The 15,650-nt window shown below is 36.8% G+C and overlaps 2 protein-coding genes across 3 annotated transcripts; both read right to left on the bottom strand.

Annotated features, from left to right (window-relative positions):
• Window positions 1–2,855: 2,855 nt before the first annotated feature.
• Window positions 2,856–5,405, bottom strand: LOC113649662. The gene is made up of 7 exons (XM_027157551.2): window positions 5,240–5,405; window positions 4,699–5,022; window positions 4,189–4,623; window positions 3,993–4,085; window positions 3,866–3,890; window positions 3,733–3,776; window positions 2,856–3,367 (listed from the first exon to the last, which is right to left on the bottom strand). The coding sequence occupies exons 1-7, from the start codon at window positions 5,289–5,291 to the stop codon at window positions 3,222–3,224; spliced, it is 1,119 nt and encodes a 372-aa protein (XP_027013352.2). The 5' UTR covers window positions 5,292–5,405; the 3' UTR covers window positions 2,856–3,221.
• Window positions 5,406–12,650: 7,245 nt separating this feature from the next.
• Window positions 12,651–15,179, bottom strand: LOC113649674. Of its 2 annotated transcripts, XM_047816496.1 has the most exons (3): window positions 13,919–15,179; window positions 13,542–13,623; window positions 12,653–13,448 (listed from the first exon to the last, which is right to left on the bottom strand). In XM_047816496.1, the coding sequence occupies exons 1-3, from the start codon at window positions 14,320–14,322 to the stop codon at window positions 12,837–12,839; spliced, it is 1,098 nt and encodes a 365-aa protein (XP_047672452.1). In that variant the 5' UTR covers window positions 14,323–15,179; the 3' UTR covers window positions 12,653–12,836. The 2 variants fall into 2 exon arrangements, with proteins under 2 accessions (XP_047672450.1, XP_047672452.1); XM_047816494.1 differs by having other exon boundaries at window positions 12,651–13,623.
• Between the last annotated feature and the right edge of the window lie 471 nt (window positions 15,180–15,650).

The following is a 15,650-nucleotide window of genomic DNA, read 5'->3' as shown; positions in this document are numbered from 1 at the left end:
CTAAACTAAAAACGACAAAACAGAGACAAAGACACGAAAACCAAAGACATGACCAGCCGTGGATTCCCCAGCACCATATACAATGCGGCACGGTTAAATACACAAGACAATTAACACACGAGGAACAGGTGCGTAGAGGCAGGGTGGAAGAGACCAGGGCGGGGCAGACATGTGACACATAACATAAACAAATGCAGCAGTGCATTGCAGTAATCCAGTCTAGAAATGACAAGAGACTGAACAAGTACCTGAGCAGTCTGTGTGGACAAAAATGAGATGTTGTTCTCAATCCAGCAGAGCTGAAACAACAGAGCCTCTGGATTTCCTGTTTTTTTTTCTCATTTTCTGTGAAGGGACATAAAATAACACTCATTAGTCATTTTGTCCACTGTGTTGTTCATCTGCAGTGTTTGTTCATTCTTCCCCCACACTCCTACCTGCCAGTGCTAAATATAAAGTTATCTAATAAACTTATTTTTTTCCATTTTACATAAAGAATAAATGTTTATAAAAACTTTGAAGATTATTCATTATTTTCAAACGACCAGATCTTCCCCTGTGCCCTAAATGCAGTTTTACTCTGATGTCTTACACAATATCAGGAGTTTCTTCTACATTTTGGGTTCTGAAGAGTAAATGAGTACAACATGAATTTTATTTTACAGTGAAAAATAAATGAAATTCCATTAGCAATGAAAAAAGAAAGCTAAATCCAGAACACTAAAAGCTAGAACAAAGAAAGCTAAATCTTGGGTTTTGGCTAGGACCCAAACTTATGCATTTTTTTTGTGTGTGTAAGTCATTAGAAAATAAAGGCAACAATCAGATATCTAGATTGTGGTAGATTTCACAACTTGGGGACTGAGAGTGTGCGTGTGTGTTTGCACGTGTGTGTGTATGCGAGTGTGTGTATACGTGTGTGTGCGTGCGTGTGTGTGTGTGTGTGTGTGAGAGAGAGAGTGTGTATGCTCCAGGCTGATGATGTATAGATTAAAGTCAATGCACCCCACCTCTAGGCCACAGTACAAGCACCTCACAAGCCTCATCAGTTTTGCATTATCTCATATTTCTCAATTTGTTTTATTGTGCAATTAAACATAAGCATCATATAACTATATTCCTCATGACCAGACTGTGTAACAGTTTCTTTCCATGAGCCATCAGACTCCTCAATAACCGAACTGAACTGTACTGAGCACAACACACACACACACACACACACACACACACACACACACACACACACACACACACACACACACACACACACACACACACGCGCGCAAACTATACGGACTGCAATGTCCCACACCAAATACACACTCTTCCAATTTACATCCTTGTCTACAGCACCATCATATCAAACTGTTTACTGTACGTGCAGTTTTGCACACTGTTTTTGCTCTTTGCACATGCTGATTTCAGTCGATTGCTGTTTTGCACAATACTTTACGTTACCTCATGTAACTGCTGCTATAATACAAATGTGTTCATTCCAGTATTTCTGCACACGTAATATTGATTAAACATACAGTATTTACACTGGTCTGCCCTGTTTTTGTGTATTGTCTTTTGTGTATTGTCTTTTGTCCTGCACTGTCTTTTTGTCTTGTCCTGCACTGTTTGCACAGATGCACTTTATGTATCTAGGACTACTTACTTAAGTCCTTAGCTCTGTCTTTGTTTTATGTAGCACCATGATCCTGGAGAAAGGTTGTGTCATTTCACGGTGTACTTCAACAGCTATATATGGTTGAAATGACAATCTAAGCTTCTTGACTTGACTCTTGACTTGACTTTTAAGGTCAGTAATCAAAGTAACCCCTAGGCCTTATAGCACAGTCTAAATAGGGATGTAACTGAATACAAATAGATTTTTTCTAATAAACAGATAAAGAGTTTTTCAGCACGTTCACCTGCACTTCCTGGTTCACTGCTTCCTCCCTGGTATTTGGATAATTGGCCTGTTTCTGCCTCTGCCTGCTCTATATTGACCTGTTTGCTGGATTATTGTATGCTTTCTGACTTTGTCTAGGACTTTTCTGTATTGAATTTTTGAATTATTTCTGTCATTGTTTCTGTTTGCCATATTTACTCTGCACAACCGGACTTGGTTACTGGTGTGAGTTTCTTCTACAGCATGACTAATTACTGTGTTTGCCAGTGTTATCTGTGCTTGAGCTTCATTAAAGACTCTTACTTTGTTACCTTCCAGAGCTTGCTGGAAAAAGGGAAAAGAAACAAAGGCTTGCTGGGGCATTAACTTGTATAGAGGCACCCTAATGGGCATATTTTCTCACATCTCACATAGATGGCCCTTACATGGCAAGTCATTTCTGTTTTTAATTGCATATAGGATAAACAGTAGGGCACTGCATCTCATCGAGTTTCCTCACTTACAGGGTATGTAATATGCATCACATCCATACATAACATAATCTCCACTGGAAGGGCACTCTAGGGTATATTTCATTGTGATTTCCCACATGTAGGGTCACCCTAAAGGGCATTTTGTCACTTTTTTGTTTAATTGAAGGACAGCAATTAGGGCAAATATTTTTTACAGTTTGTCCAGACTAGCTGGCTCTTTTATTACACAATTATCTACAATAAAGACCCCATAGCACTTTTCAACCACAGTGAGAGAAGTGGGATGGCATGACCCCCACATGGTTAGATCATGTTCACTCTCAACTGAGAATTCTGTACACCATTTATTGTAGCGACATATTTATTCTACATTTGTATACACATTAACATTATACAGCAATGGCTTATTAAAAGAGTAATGCAAAAAACCTACATACAAATTCTACATATATTAATGTAGAATATTAACAACATACAGAAACATATAGGAAACAAATTCTACATTTATTATTCATAAACATATTCATCTTCATTACAGAGAGACATGAATCAAACAATGAAACATTCTTGCAATGTAAAATACTGAGAAAAAAAACAGCACAACTTTTGAACAGTAGACAATCCAGAAATAAATACAGTACATCACTAAACAAATCTTAAAATATGAAAGATACAGTATAGAAGATCTGATTGCTAGACTCGAAGGAAGACCATGAGATGAATGACAACATTAATTCTAAAACTTTGGCTTGCTAGATTCTAATCCACACATGACATATATATTTCCCCTCAGTAATATGTTCACTCTTCGATCAGAAAAGGAAAAAAAAGTTGCATGCATTAAAATACCTTCATACAAGTCCGGGTTCATACAAGTCATTCTGCTTCATAACTGAATAGATGTCTGTGGATTCTTCTTGGTCTTTCTGCTTTAAAGCATCCTGCTTGCATTTGAACTTAATCACCTCTTCTCCCCACCCTACAGCATACGGAGAACCTGAGCATATGGAAAAAATTCATATTTGTACATCTTCAGCACGTCATACTGCTCAGGATTGTCACTGGATCTGGAGCCTATTACTGAGACACTATGCAGAAGTCAGGAAAACACCAGTCTGACACACACAGAGACACACAGACACACACAGACACACACACACACACACACACACACACACACACACACACACAACCACAGAGACACACAGAGACACACAGTGACACAGACACACACAGACACATACACATTTACACAATCACACACAGACAAACAGACACACGACAATCTCATACACACAAACACACAGCCGTTCAAAATGATTGTAAAAAAAAAAGGACAAAACACAAAAATTCTAGTCTTACATTCCACATCAGCCATTTCTTCCATATCACCCCCTTGTTGGTCTCTGCAGGTTTGAGAAAACATGGTGAAGCAGGAATAAGTTACAACAGAAGTCATAAAAGAACACACATGGTTCTGAATGCCATTATTTACCTTTGTAGTTCAATCACCTGAGAGCCTATAAAAAACATTGTTAATGGTGACAGTATATGATTAAAAATGGCTTTGTTTAGAACATAAAGCTTTTATAATTTACTGTATAGTTTAACACGGATCTTACCTGGGGGTTTTTTATTCTTTTTCCAAATAAACCCCACAATAGATATAGCAAGAACCAGTAGTATGGGAATTGTGGTGCATAAAGTGATGGTTTCTGTTAGATGAGCATCAATTAATATGTAGGTTGGCAGACATTGCTGGTATCACACACACATATGTATTACAGATCTTACAGATCTTATTAATGTAAAACTCACCAAAACTGTTTCCAGATATTTGAGATCCTTTGTCCTCAGATCCTTTATGTACACTGACTGTAACATTACTTATGATCTTCCAGTTTCCTGTGGCTTTATTAGTTGTGTTCACTCGTAAAGCACAAAGATATTGTCCAGCATCTGACTCTGTTACGTTACTGATCCTGATGTTATGAATGTTTCTGCCATCAGTTTGGTTTGAGAACCTTTGAAGCAGATCTTCTTGCACATTGCATTTAAAATTGTACTTTATACCATAAGCGATTTCAAAATCATAAGAATAAACACAGATACTTTTCTTTTCAATGGTCTTGATCCAGTACACAGAAAAATCTATATTGTCATATCCTTCTGTACGGTTGAAACTGCAGTTTAAAAGCACATCTTCACCTTCAGTGAGCACGACTGAAGATATTTCCACAGACTTGTTTGTTACTGAAGAAAAACAGTTTTTCTGATTATTCTGAAAGTAAGAATTTTATTGAGAAAATACAGAAAATGAAAACTTACTGAGTTCATTTGCAGTGGCGACTATGTATGAGGTGACAGTGTTGGGAGACGGTGCGAATGGATACAAGAAACTAGAATCCAGAGCAGTGACACATCGAAATAATCCACTGGTTGCTATTAGTAGATATTTTTCCTCAACTTTATCTAAATCGTCATTTGTACAGAATTTCTGGATATTGTTAAGTTTGAGCTGTTCACCAGGAACACACTTCACTGAGCAATCCACATCAATTCTGCTGTCAGACTCTGTGCTTATTTGCCATTTGTTGGTGTTGCAGAACAATTTTACTTCATTCTTTGTTGTATAAATAAACTCAGTATGACCTTAAGAAAGAGGAAGAAGATGTCATTAAAGATTACTAGACTTATGGGGAGACTAAAATATGTCTATATTGTAATTTCCCAGTTTAAGAAATAAATATTTTCCTATGAGATTTTTCTCTTGTCCTCCTATTAAAACTCACACAGAAGAATATAACCCTGTAACTAAAGCATGATTATATGATAATGCTAAAAAAAAAAAAGGAAGAAATCCACTCACCAAGACATTTACTGAGAAAAATCACCAGAAGGACAAAACTCTGCACCGCCATTACTGCTCTTTACACTGTGGGAAAAAAAAACCAGAAGGAAGTTTGAAAATTTTGCATATTTGCCATATTCTGTTGCAACTTTCTGAGGTCTAAAATCAAACTGCCTTAAGATGGTGAATGCCTTAGCCTTGAAACACCACAGAAGGTGGATGTCATTGCATGTGGTTTTACTCATTCATAGTGTGTAAATGCAGTGCCATATCTTCACATGCAGGAACATCAGTAAAAATAGTTTATAGTGCATTTAGTAAAGAGCATCTGATATAGAGTATACACAAATAGCCATGTGACTATTTCTTCCACAGCATGAGAGAAAGAGATGCACAGTATATAGAGGCTGAAAATGTCCAACTTTAGTCTGGACAGTAATCTGTGTATATCTTGTGTGTTTTGCTAACAGTAATAATATAAGTAACTGAATAAGTGCTTTGTACTTAATTCCTTTTGTAAATGACTTTAAAGAGGAATAAATGTTGCTTAGTTATAAACTTATTAGACATAACGACGATTTTGACCAGAACATTAACAGCAGAGTCTCTTATACTGTGTGCTATGTGCTTGTATATCGAACCACTGTGTCTCCTGAGGTAAACAGTGTGACAAAGTAAGCCATCAAATCCACTGTACTGAACTGTACAATGGACTGTATAGTATAGAAACACATCTAACACAACAGGTCTCATTCTTTTTGGAAGACAGTGTTAGCACTATTTCATTTTCATTTGATAGATGAGTAAAGAAAGATTTTTGGTTCATTTTTTGTACTTTTATAGTCCACTAATTGTCTCCTATAGATATATAAACACTTTCTGTGCATGTGTAAACAAAACAATTAAATCATCCTACTTTCAAGATGGTTTTAGTACAATCTACAGTACATTTGTTTACATTTCTGCTTCATTTTGTAAATTCATGTGATTTGTGTCTTGTGAAAATAAAGTGGTTTCAGTCTGCTTCATCTTTGCTTCATGGCTAAGGAGCTTGTTAGGACTGTAAACACTGCCACTGAGTTTAATAGACAGCAGTAATAATATAAACTATAGTTCTGTCAGGGTGCAGGGGGAATGGACCCAAAAATGCAGAACGCATATGACTCCCAATCAAATAGGTTTAATAAGGGTAATGTTTGGTAATAATAGCAGGGAATATCCAACACAGAAGCAAACAAACAGTCACAGGGCTAAACAGAAATAACAGACCAAACAAAATGTTCCCCAACAAGATAATACGGTTACAGGAATCCTCAAACAAAAAACTGACCTGACAGAAAAATCAAAAAAAGCGAGTCCAGGAAACAGTACAAATCACTTAAGTAAAGTGAAGTTAAGTAAAGGCCTCATATTCACAGATTCGATTTTCCCGAGTCAATAGCTCCTGAGCTAAAGGGTGTTACTACACGAATAACACCTCATTTTTATCGTAGTAATGTAGAGAGGCAGCTACAATGCAGCTACAACCTAATTTTCCTCAATATCAGCTTTCCTCCGCATTGGACAAAATACATAATTCTCTATGTGCGAACACCGAAGAGACAGATTCCAAGGGACCGTCTGCAAAGTGCAAACCCCGAAAAGCAAATACAAAAAACAGTCAATAACTTTACTGTAATACACTGTACTGTCACCAAACTCAGATCACACATCACTGATGTCCTAATACATATATTAAAACACTTATTTTGGGGAAATGTCTTTTTGTTGATTTTTTATGCTTTTTCATAATATAAAAAAATCAATAAATTGACTATTATGGAAATTATATTCAATAACTTTACTGTAAATATTTTGAGAAACCTTCCTTTCTGATTATTTTTATTGTTTGCATTATGAACATATATACAATATACAATAATATACATTTCACTTTTATGTACACTTTAAACATATGTAATCCTCCTGCTTATTTAAGAGCTATTACAGATATCATTAAATGCTATGGTCTCTGTACTTGGTTTAGCTCAATGCACAATGCACAATACCAAGGGATATGTCTGTTCGGTATTTCTTCGTTTGTCATCCCAAGGCATTTTATGTGGAACCATTTTGTGCAGGTTCCACACTGAATCTATAAGGGGGAAAATATGCAAATTATATCTATAAAATATTTGCTTTAAAAATCCTGTAATGCATAAATATATTGAAATATTTAATTACTTTAAATTTATCCATAGATAACCTCAACCTTCAGATTGTCCACTACAATGTTTACTGTACAGTTTTAAACAACTGAAGTATAAACTTCACACAAACAGCAGCCACAGCTTTTGGTAGGTCCTTGTTTCCACAAAAGGAGCAGAAATCTGTGTTTGGAACTTGAAAAACAAACAAACAAAAAACATGAACCTGAACATGTTTTGCTAGTGTTATCTGACATAATTTTGATACTTTTCCTAACACAGTTTAAGTCTGAGCTTTTGTCATATTTATTTATTTGTTTGTTTGTTTGTTGATTTATTTATTTATTTATTTAAACTATGATGACTACACTGTAATAATGAATAAAATGTGTAAGGTGTCCAAATACATTTGGGTTTCACTGTATATCACATATATACAATATATACACAGATGCTCATACACAACCTGTTAAGTTTGCAAAAAGTATACAGACATTCCAAATACAATAATACCTGATCCTTTTAGAATGACTTCAGCCATGTCTCTTCTTTGCTTATTAAGTGATTGTTGTGATGGGTCAATTTCAAACATTTGTGGAATGTTTTGGAATTCTTTCATTGTCCTCTTGGCCATCTGTACGGATAGCATAACACATGTACTGTCTCTTATACAGTAAAAATACAATGCATGTTTCCATAATGGTCAATTTATTGATTTTTTTTATATTATGAAAAATCATAAAAAATCAACAAAAAGACATTTCTCCCAAATAAGTGTTTTAGTATATCAAATAGGACATCGGTGATGTGTGATCTGAGTTTGGTGACAGTACAGTGTATTACAGTAAAACTATTGATTTTTTTAAAATTATAAAAAACCATAAAAACTAAACAAAAAAACATTTCCCCAAAATAAGTGTTGTAGTACATCTATTGACTCGGGAAACTCGAATCTGTGAATATGAGGCCAAGTGTACAACTCTACAAGAAAACAAATGAATAATCCAACAAGGTCTCTTAGTCCACAGAAGCAAAAAACAAAAAAAAAAATCCAACCAAGATTTCTGAAAATAGGGCTGATATCCAGAATGAAACGAGTTGGACTAGGTCTCTGGCCGACAAACGCAAAAACAGATAATCCCAAATGAACCGAAGAGAATAAAAAAGGTAAATCCACGATTTGAAACACTTGTGACTGAAATCCAACACAGCTTAAACACTGATCTACCCCTGCATACATGCAGGTCAAAATCCCAGATAAGCAGAGGTGGGAATCAACGGAGTAAAAATACTTCGTTACTGTACTTAAGTACATTTTTCTGGTATCAGTACTTTACTCCACTATTTTTCGGACAACTTTTTACTTTTACTCATTACATTTTTACACAAATATCTGTACTTTTTACTTCTTACATTTTCAAAATGGACTCGTTACTTTTAGTAGTAGACTCGTTATTTCTTCTCATTGAGCGCTGTTTCCTATGGAATAAAAACACTGTCAATAATAATCGGACGTAATTCAAAGCATTTGTGTGTAAATTTTAATTTTGCGGAGTTGGATCCCAAAGTCTACAGCCACGACAATTTACAGATATGAGATTTTGTGTGTTTGTTCAAATACAACTCCAAAATGTGCGACTATGACAGTTTACAAACACAACGCTTGTTTTCACAACACCTCTTTTTCACACATGAAAACGGTCTGCGAAACAACTGTCAAAAATACGGCATCATGTTCACAGGCATTACTATCCGATGGAAGATGAATCGATTCCATGAATTTTGCATGTGCCCCGCCCTCTTTTAAACCACTGGCGCCGAAATGGCGGATCAGCAGCCAAACGCTCACACATCGTCAGTGTTGTATAAAGTATTAGAAAGCAATACTGTAGTAAAAGTACAAGTATCGTACTACAAAAAGACTTTGGTAGAAGTGAAAGTCACCTTTTAGAATACTAGTCAAGTAAAAGTTTTAAAGTATCTGATATTTACTGTAGTTAAGTAGTATCAAGTCATTTTCTGATATTTAATGTACTTAAGTATTTGAAGTAAAAGTAAAAAGAAAATTTCAGTGATTTTCGGTAGACATAAGAGCAGGGGCAGTTCTAGGGTTTCATCTTTAGGGGGTTTTAGCCCCTAATGAGAATTTAAAACAAGAAGAGTTTTATATTATATATTATATGACTACATAGTAAGCCAAAAGTTATGGTATTATTAAATGGCAAAAGTGGACACCAAAATGTTATGCATGATGTAATGATGCCAGTCTTGAATCAAATCAGTTCATGTATGTGTGCATTCTCTACAAACAGTGTGTCCAATGAATGCAGTCATTAATAAACTAATATTCACAAGACAAAGACCAAATCAATAAATGTTATTTTTATTTATTGTATGGATTGTTTGCATAAATATTTTGTTTGTGCTACAACTCTGGTAATAAGAATAGTGAAATTTCACTGCTTTTGGTTGCTGTATTTGCAGCTTTCTGATTAACGTTAAACATTAACGCCTCCTGCTCTGACTGCACGCTGCGCGTACCTGTGCTTCTCCGTACAGCGTGCGGAGCTTAATGCAATCTAGGAGCAGTGATTCACCAAACCTCCCTTATTGCAGTCACACACATTTCCTCTGATTTGTAATGAAGATGCTTAGTGGAAATATACCGGAGTAAAAGTATACATTTTATCTAGGAAATGTAGTGGAGTAAAAGTGAAAGTTAACTAATTTAAATAGCGAAGTAAAGTACAGATACGTGACATTTCTACTTAAGTACAGTAACAAAGTGTTTTTACTCCGTTACATTACAACACTGCTCATCGTCTCAGGTAAGTTGGGTTTTCCTTCCAAATTCGGACATGTTTAAGGGTTAGTTATCACTAATAACAGAGAGGAGTAATATTACAGAGCTCTCAGAGTAAGGTTACATTAGGTGCTTAAAGAATACAGCTGTTTAGGAGGTCATCACTGCAGTCTGTAGTGTGATGAGATAGGCCTACATAAAAGAATTAGCAATTTTAAGTGTTAACTTACTAACAGCTCTGTACATGCACTGGAATACACAGGTCATGCAATATGTGTTCACTGCTTAAGTGTTAAAGTCATATTTTATTGTTTATCAGGTTCCATTAGGTGACATCTTGCACTCAGCCCAGAATCTGGTGTCGATGTTGACCAACACCTTAAGTGTTGGACAACAGAAAATGGGGAACCAGTCCAATATCAGTGGACAGTCAGCACAATAAAGAAGGTCCAAGTCAAATGGGCAGTCAGTGCAGCAGGAAATGGCTAGGTGTGAGGTGTGTGTGTGTGTGTCTTTTATGTAGGCCTATCTCAACACGCTACAAAGTCTTTTTGTAGTACGATACTTTTTGTAGTATGATACTTGTACTTTTACTAAAGTATTGCTTTCTAATACTTTATACAACACTGACGATGAGTGAGCGCTTGGCTGCTGATCCGCCATTTCGGCGCCAGTGGTTTAAAAGAGGGCGGGGCGCATGTGAAATTCGTGGAATCGATTCATCTTCCCTCGGATAGTAATGCCTGTGAACGTGATGACATTTTTGACAGTTGTTTCGCAGACTGTTTTCGTGTGTGAAAAAGAGGTGTTGTGAAAACAAGCGTTGTGTGCGTAAACTGTCATAGTCGTACATTTTGGAGTTGTATTTGAACAAACACACAAAATCTCGTATCTGTAAACTGTCGTGGCCGTAGACTTTGGGATCCAACTCCGCAAAATTAAAATTTACACACAAATGCTTTGAATTACGTACGATTATTATTGACAGTGTTTTTATTCCATAGTTTCCACCCTATCATGCTATCATTGTGCGGCTTTTTCCCCATGTGACTGGTGAACTGTATTATTTACTGGCTATCAGACATAGACTAAGGATAGCGGAGCTAACAATGAGCAGCACGCCTACAAAAGGAATGGCTAATGTTAATTCAGAGGGAGTCACCGATGTTAAAATAACTAACAACGAGGACATTCCTGAACACACATGGCCATATATGAGGGAGATGTTTGAAATAATCGGCGTCAAAAAAGATTCCTGGCGAATGCGTTGGGAATTGTATCAACCAGGGGCGGTTCTAGACGTTTTTTGGGTGATTCTGGGTGCCCTTCAAGTCCCCCAAACTTACTTCAAAGATTTTCAATGGAAGGAAATCACAAAATGCATTTTAATTCTGTCAATTAATAGAACCAGGTGCCTTTGCATTATAATGCAACACAATTGCTTTTTTTTAATTTTAATTTAAAGATAATGGGTTGCCTAGTAGACAACAAGCATGTTTGCATGTCCTCACTAACCATCATTACATTTTCATTGAATATCAAACAAATAAAAACTGCAATTAATACCAAAACGTTGCTGTTAATATAATCATATGTTGGTCTACTTTAACTAAAATATACATAAATATATATAAATGCATTACTTATAAATGAAATTGCAATATTTATACACTTCCTCCAGTTTGTTTTCAACCCCGTCACATTCAACCCTGTCACATTTTTTATTATAACAGGGTTAAATCGTTGTGACAGGGTTGAATGTTTGACACTTCTTAGTAGATTACTCAATTGTAGACTTGTTGTACTGTGATGTGAACTGTTAGAAATAATCGATTATGGTATTTTATGTTCAATATTTTAAGACTTCCCAATGGCAAAAACAGCAGCAGAAAGGCAGAGACAGTACAGAGCAAGAAGAGATGCAGACGCAGAGAGAAGGGAAACATATCTCAGGAGTGAGCGTGAAAGGTGGAAAAGAGACACAGAGGCAGGGAAAAAGAAAAAAAATAAGCGATCTGGGTGACATAAGCGAAAGATGTGGAGGGATGCTAAAAAAAGACAGAAGAAGAGGCAAGCTTTGAGGAATAGCGACACCCCTCCACAAAGTCCGGATAATCAAAATGCAGGGCAACCTAGATCTGGGTCTTCGAGGTCAGTTGTAAGGAGTTACAGTTTTTTCTGATTGCTTAAGCACATTTTATATAACTATTGGCTATTTTTGCAAAACTCTACAAACAAATAAGAAAACCTTTCACCCAATTATCAAAACATTGTTGTTCTCTTGCAAAAGCGAACACAGCTAGATAAACTCTTCACACCTTCATAAAAATTGTGTTTTTGTATCAAACAGTAAACACAAGCCATCATCTACTAAGCACACAATGTGCCAACTACACACTGATGGTATGAATACAAAACACATCTGGCTTTTGCTTTCTCTGTGTACAGATGTCAATTTGAGGTCATACTTTTGTCCTAGTGTCATGTAAACATACAAGGATCCAAACTTCAAGTATTGGTGTTTATTCACACTCATCAAAACCAAGACAAAGTCAGAACACGAAATAGTAATTTCAACAAAAAACAACAACAATCAGCCTACATCATGTCGTCTTTTTGGGTCCGGCTACAAAATTTCGTCCACGTCGCATGTGATATCCTCCAGTCCAAGGCACCGGGGAAAATATCTCCTTGAATGCCGTATCCAGGCCTGACATGATGCCTGATCAATATCTCCACATGCCTCCTCCATTGCCTGTAAAAGGGCTACATGATGAGGATGACGGTCGTACACTTTCCAGTGCCAGGCATAGAAGAACTCATCGATGGGATTTAAGAATGGAGAGTATGGAGGGAGGTTGAATGCCATGAAGAATGGGTGGTCTGTAAACCAGTTGCGGACCAAAGCAGCCCTGTGGAAACTAACATTGTCCCATATGATGACATATCGGGTATGCTCTGGTCTTTGAACAGTGAGCATGTCATGTAAGGTGTCCAGGAATGCAATAATGTGTGCAGTGTTGTATGGGCCTATGGTTGCATGATGGTGAACAACACCATTTTGGCTTATAGCTGCACACATGGTTATGTTACCACCACGTTGTCCTGGGACATTGATGATGACACGGTGTCCAATCATGTTCCTGCCACGTCTCCTGGTTTTACTGAGGTTAAAACCAGCCTCATCTACAAAAAGTAGCTCATGTCCCATGGCATCTGCTTCTAGTTCCATCACTCTCTGGACAAGACAAAACAAATGCAACACATCAGGCCCATGCACAGCACTACAGTATGCACTTCCAAATTCAGAACCAATGACACTATAGCTTACCTGCACATAGTCATATCGCAGTTGCTTTACACGTTCTGTGTTTCTCTCGAAAGGAACTCTGTAAATTTGCTTCATTCTTATTCTGTGGTGCGCAAGTACACGACTTAGTGCAGAAATGCTTACACTGTGTATATTTTGAAAGATGGTGTCATTATCAATTATGCGCTGCTGAATTTTGTGCAGTCTTACAGTATTGCATTATTGGCAATCACCATGTTCACTATATGGGTCTCTAGCTCTGACATTAGTAAACATTTTTCCTCTGCCCCCAGCATCTGGATGTCTAGCAATTCCGTAAAGTAACAGTTTCAGTATTTTTGCATGTATGGTACTGTTGTGTTTCTCATTAGAGTATGACAGGGCCACAAAGTACTTACCGATTCTCATTTCGAAATGTCCTAATGATGCTTGCCACAGTGTAGCGGCTCAAATTAGGCTGAACCCGTTGGCCAGCTTCCCTCCGGGTCATCCCATGGTTGATGACATGGTCCACTATTGTAGCTCTGATGTCATCAGTTATTCCATTTCTTACTCTTCTTACCCTTCCTCTTTCCCCTCCTCGTCCTCTTCTTGCTCCTCCTTGTCCTCTTCCTCTAACTTCCTCTAACCATCTCGCTTCTTCAACTCCATGTCCTCTTCCTCCTACCTCTTCACCTCCGCGTCCTCTTCCTCCTCTTCCTCCTCTTTCTTCACCTCCACGTCCTCTTCCTCCTCTTTCTTCACCTCCACCTCCTCTCCCTCGGCCTCCTCTGATTCTCACTCTTACTGCTCCTTCCATCATACTCCACACAGACAGCTTACCTGTGGCTTATTTATAGTGCTTAGGCTGATTGCAAAGTGAACTAATTATCTAAAACAGTTTTCACATGTGAAAGTGTGCCAGACAGTTGGCAAAATAGTGTTAATGATAGCCATAAATGTGTATAATTTTGCTAGGAGTGTGTTGGAAATTTGGTAATTGAGTGTAAGCAGTGAGTTGTGTTTAAAGTTCTGCAAAAAGAGTGTTGTGCAGTGAATTGTGCCTACAGTTTTGCAAAGTGTGTGTTACAAAATTGTAAACTGAGTGCAAAGCAGTGTTTGTGTTTTTAGTTTTGCAAACTCAGTGAGTGGTTTTGCTATACGTATTAATAGTTTTAGAAATTGTGCTACAAGAATCACGATTAGCGCTTAAGCATTCAGAAAAAACTGTAATTTAGATTAGATTGTTGAGTGTAAGTTAGTTAGACGAAGTTGAGTGTAAGTTAGTATATGTTAGAGAGAGTAATTGTATATTGTATCTGTAAGTGTATATAGGGGTTTGTCCATGTGAGATTTTAAATGTTGTCTGCAGTTTTGGTAATTATTTATTTTAATAATTTAAAAATAATAATTATTATTATTACTTATTTATTTATTATTTATTTATAATAAATAAATACAAAAAATTGTTTCAGACAACATTTGGAGGGAAAGAAACAATCCCGAAGAGCAAGATACAAACTGCACAAAGAGATAGCACAATTCCAACATGCACTCACAAAGGAGAGGAAACTTAAAGAAAAGTACAAAAAGAGGCTCCAGCGATCAGCAAAACAAAATGAATCTCCAAGATCCAAAGTCCGTGAACTGGTGAAGAACTGTCCTGTGAAAAGCAGAATCAGAAAAACATTACTACTTCATGAAGCACTCATTTCTGACATCAAGAGAAAATACCAGAATACCAGAAATGAAAGAGATAAGCAAATCTTAGCCAAGGTTACTGTGGGAAAGATTGTCAAAAAGTATAGGCCGCAGAGATGGTCAGAATAGGCATTGGGGTTTTCAAAGAAACGCAGAAACCTTTTGAAGAGCAAAAGCCTGACCAGTTTTACCAGAAAGACTGTCAACAGGTTTGCAGATACATCTATTCAGAAGAACATAAAGAGCTTCTTTAACAGAGATGATGTCAGTAGAATAACTACAGGAAGAATACAAACCATTACTAGAAACAAAGTAAAGATGCAAAAAAGGTTTCTTGTAGACACGATGAGAAACCTCCACAGAAAATTTCTAGCAGAGAATAATGTGAGGATCTCATAATCTTCATTTTGCCGCCTACGTCCCTTTTGGGTTGTGCACGCCTCTTTGTCT

The sequence above is a fragment of the Tachysurus fulvidraco genome, chromosome 1, assembly GCF_022655615.1.
Source record: "Tachysurus fulvidraco isolate hzauxx_2018 chromosome 1, HZAU_PFXX_2.0, whole genome shotgun sequence".
NCBI classification, from domain to species: Eukaryota; Metazoa; Chordata; class Actinopteri; order Siluriformes; family Bagridae; genus Tachysurus; species Tachysurus fulvidraco.
Note: the sequence above shows the minus strand (reverse complement) of the source record. Positions and strands in the feature narration are given on the sequence as shown.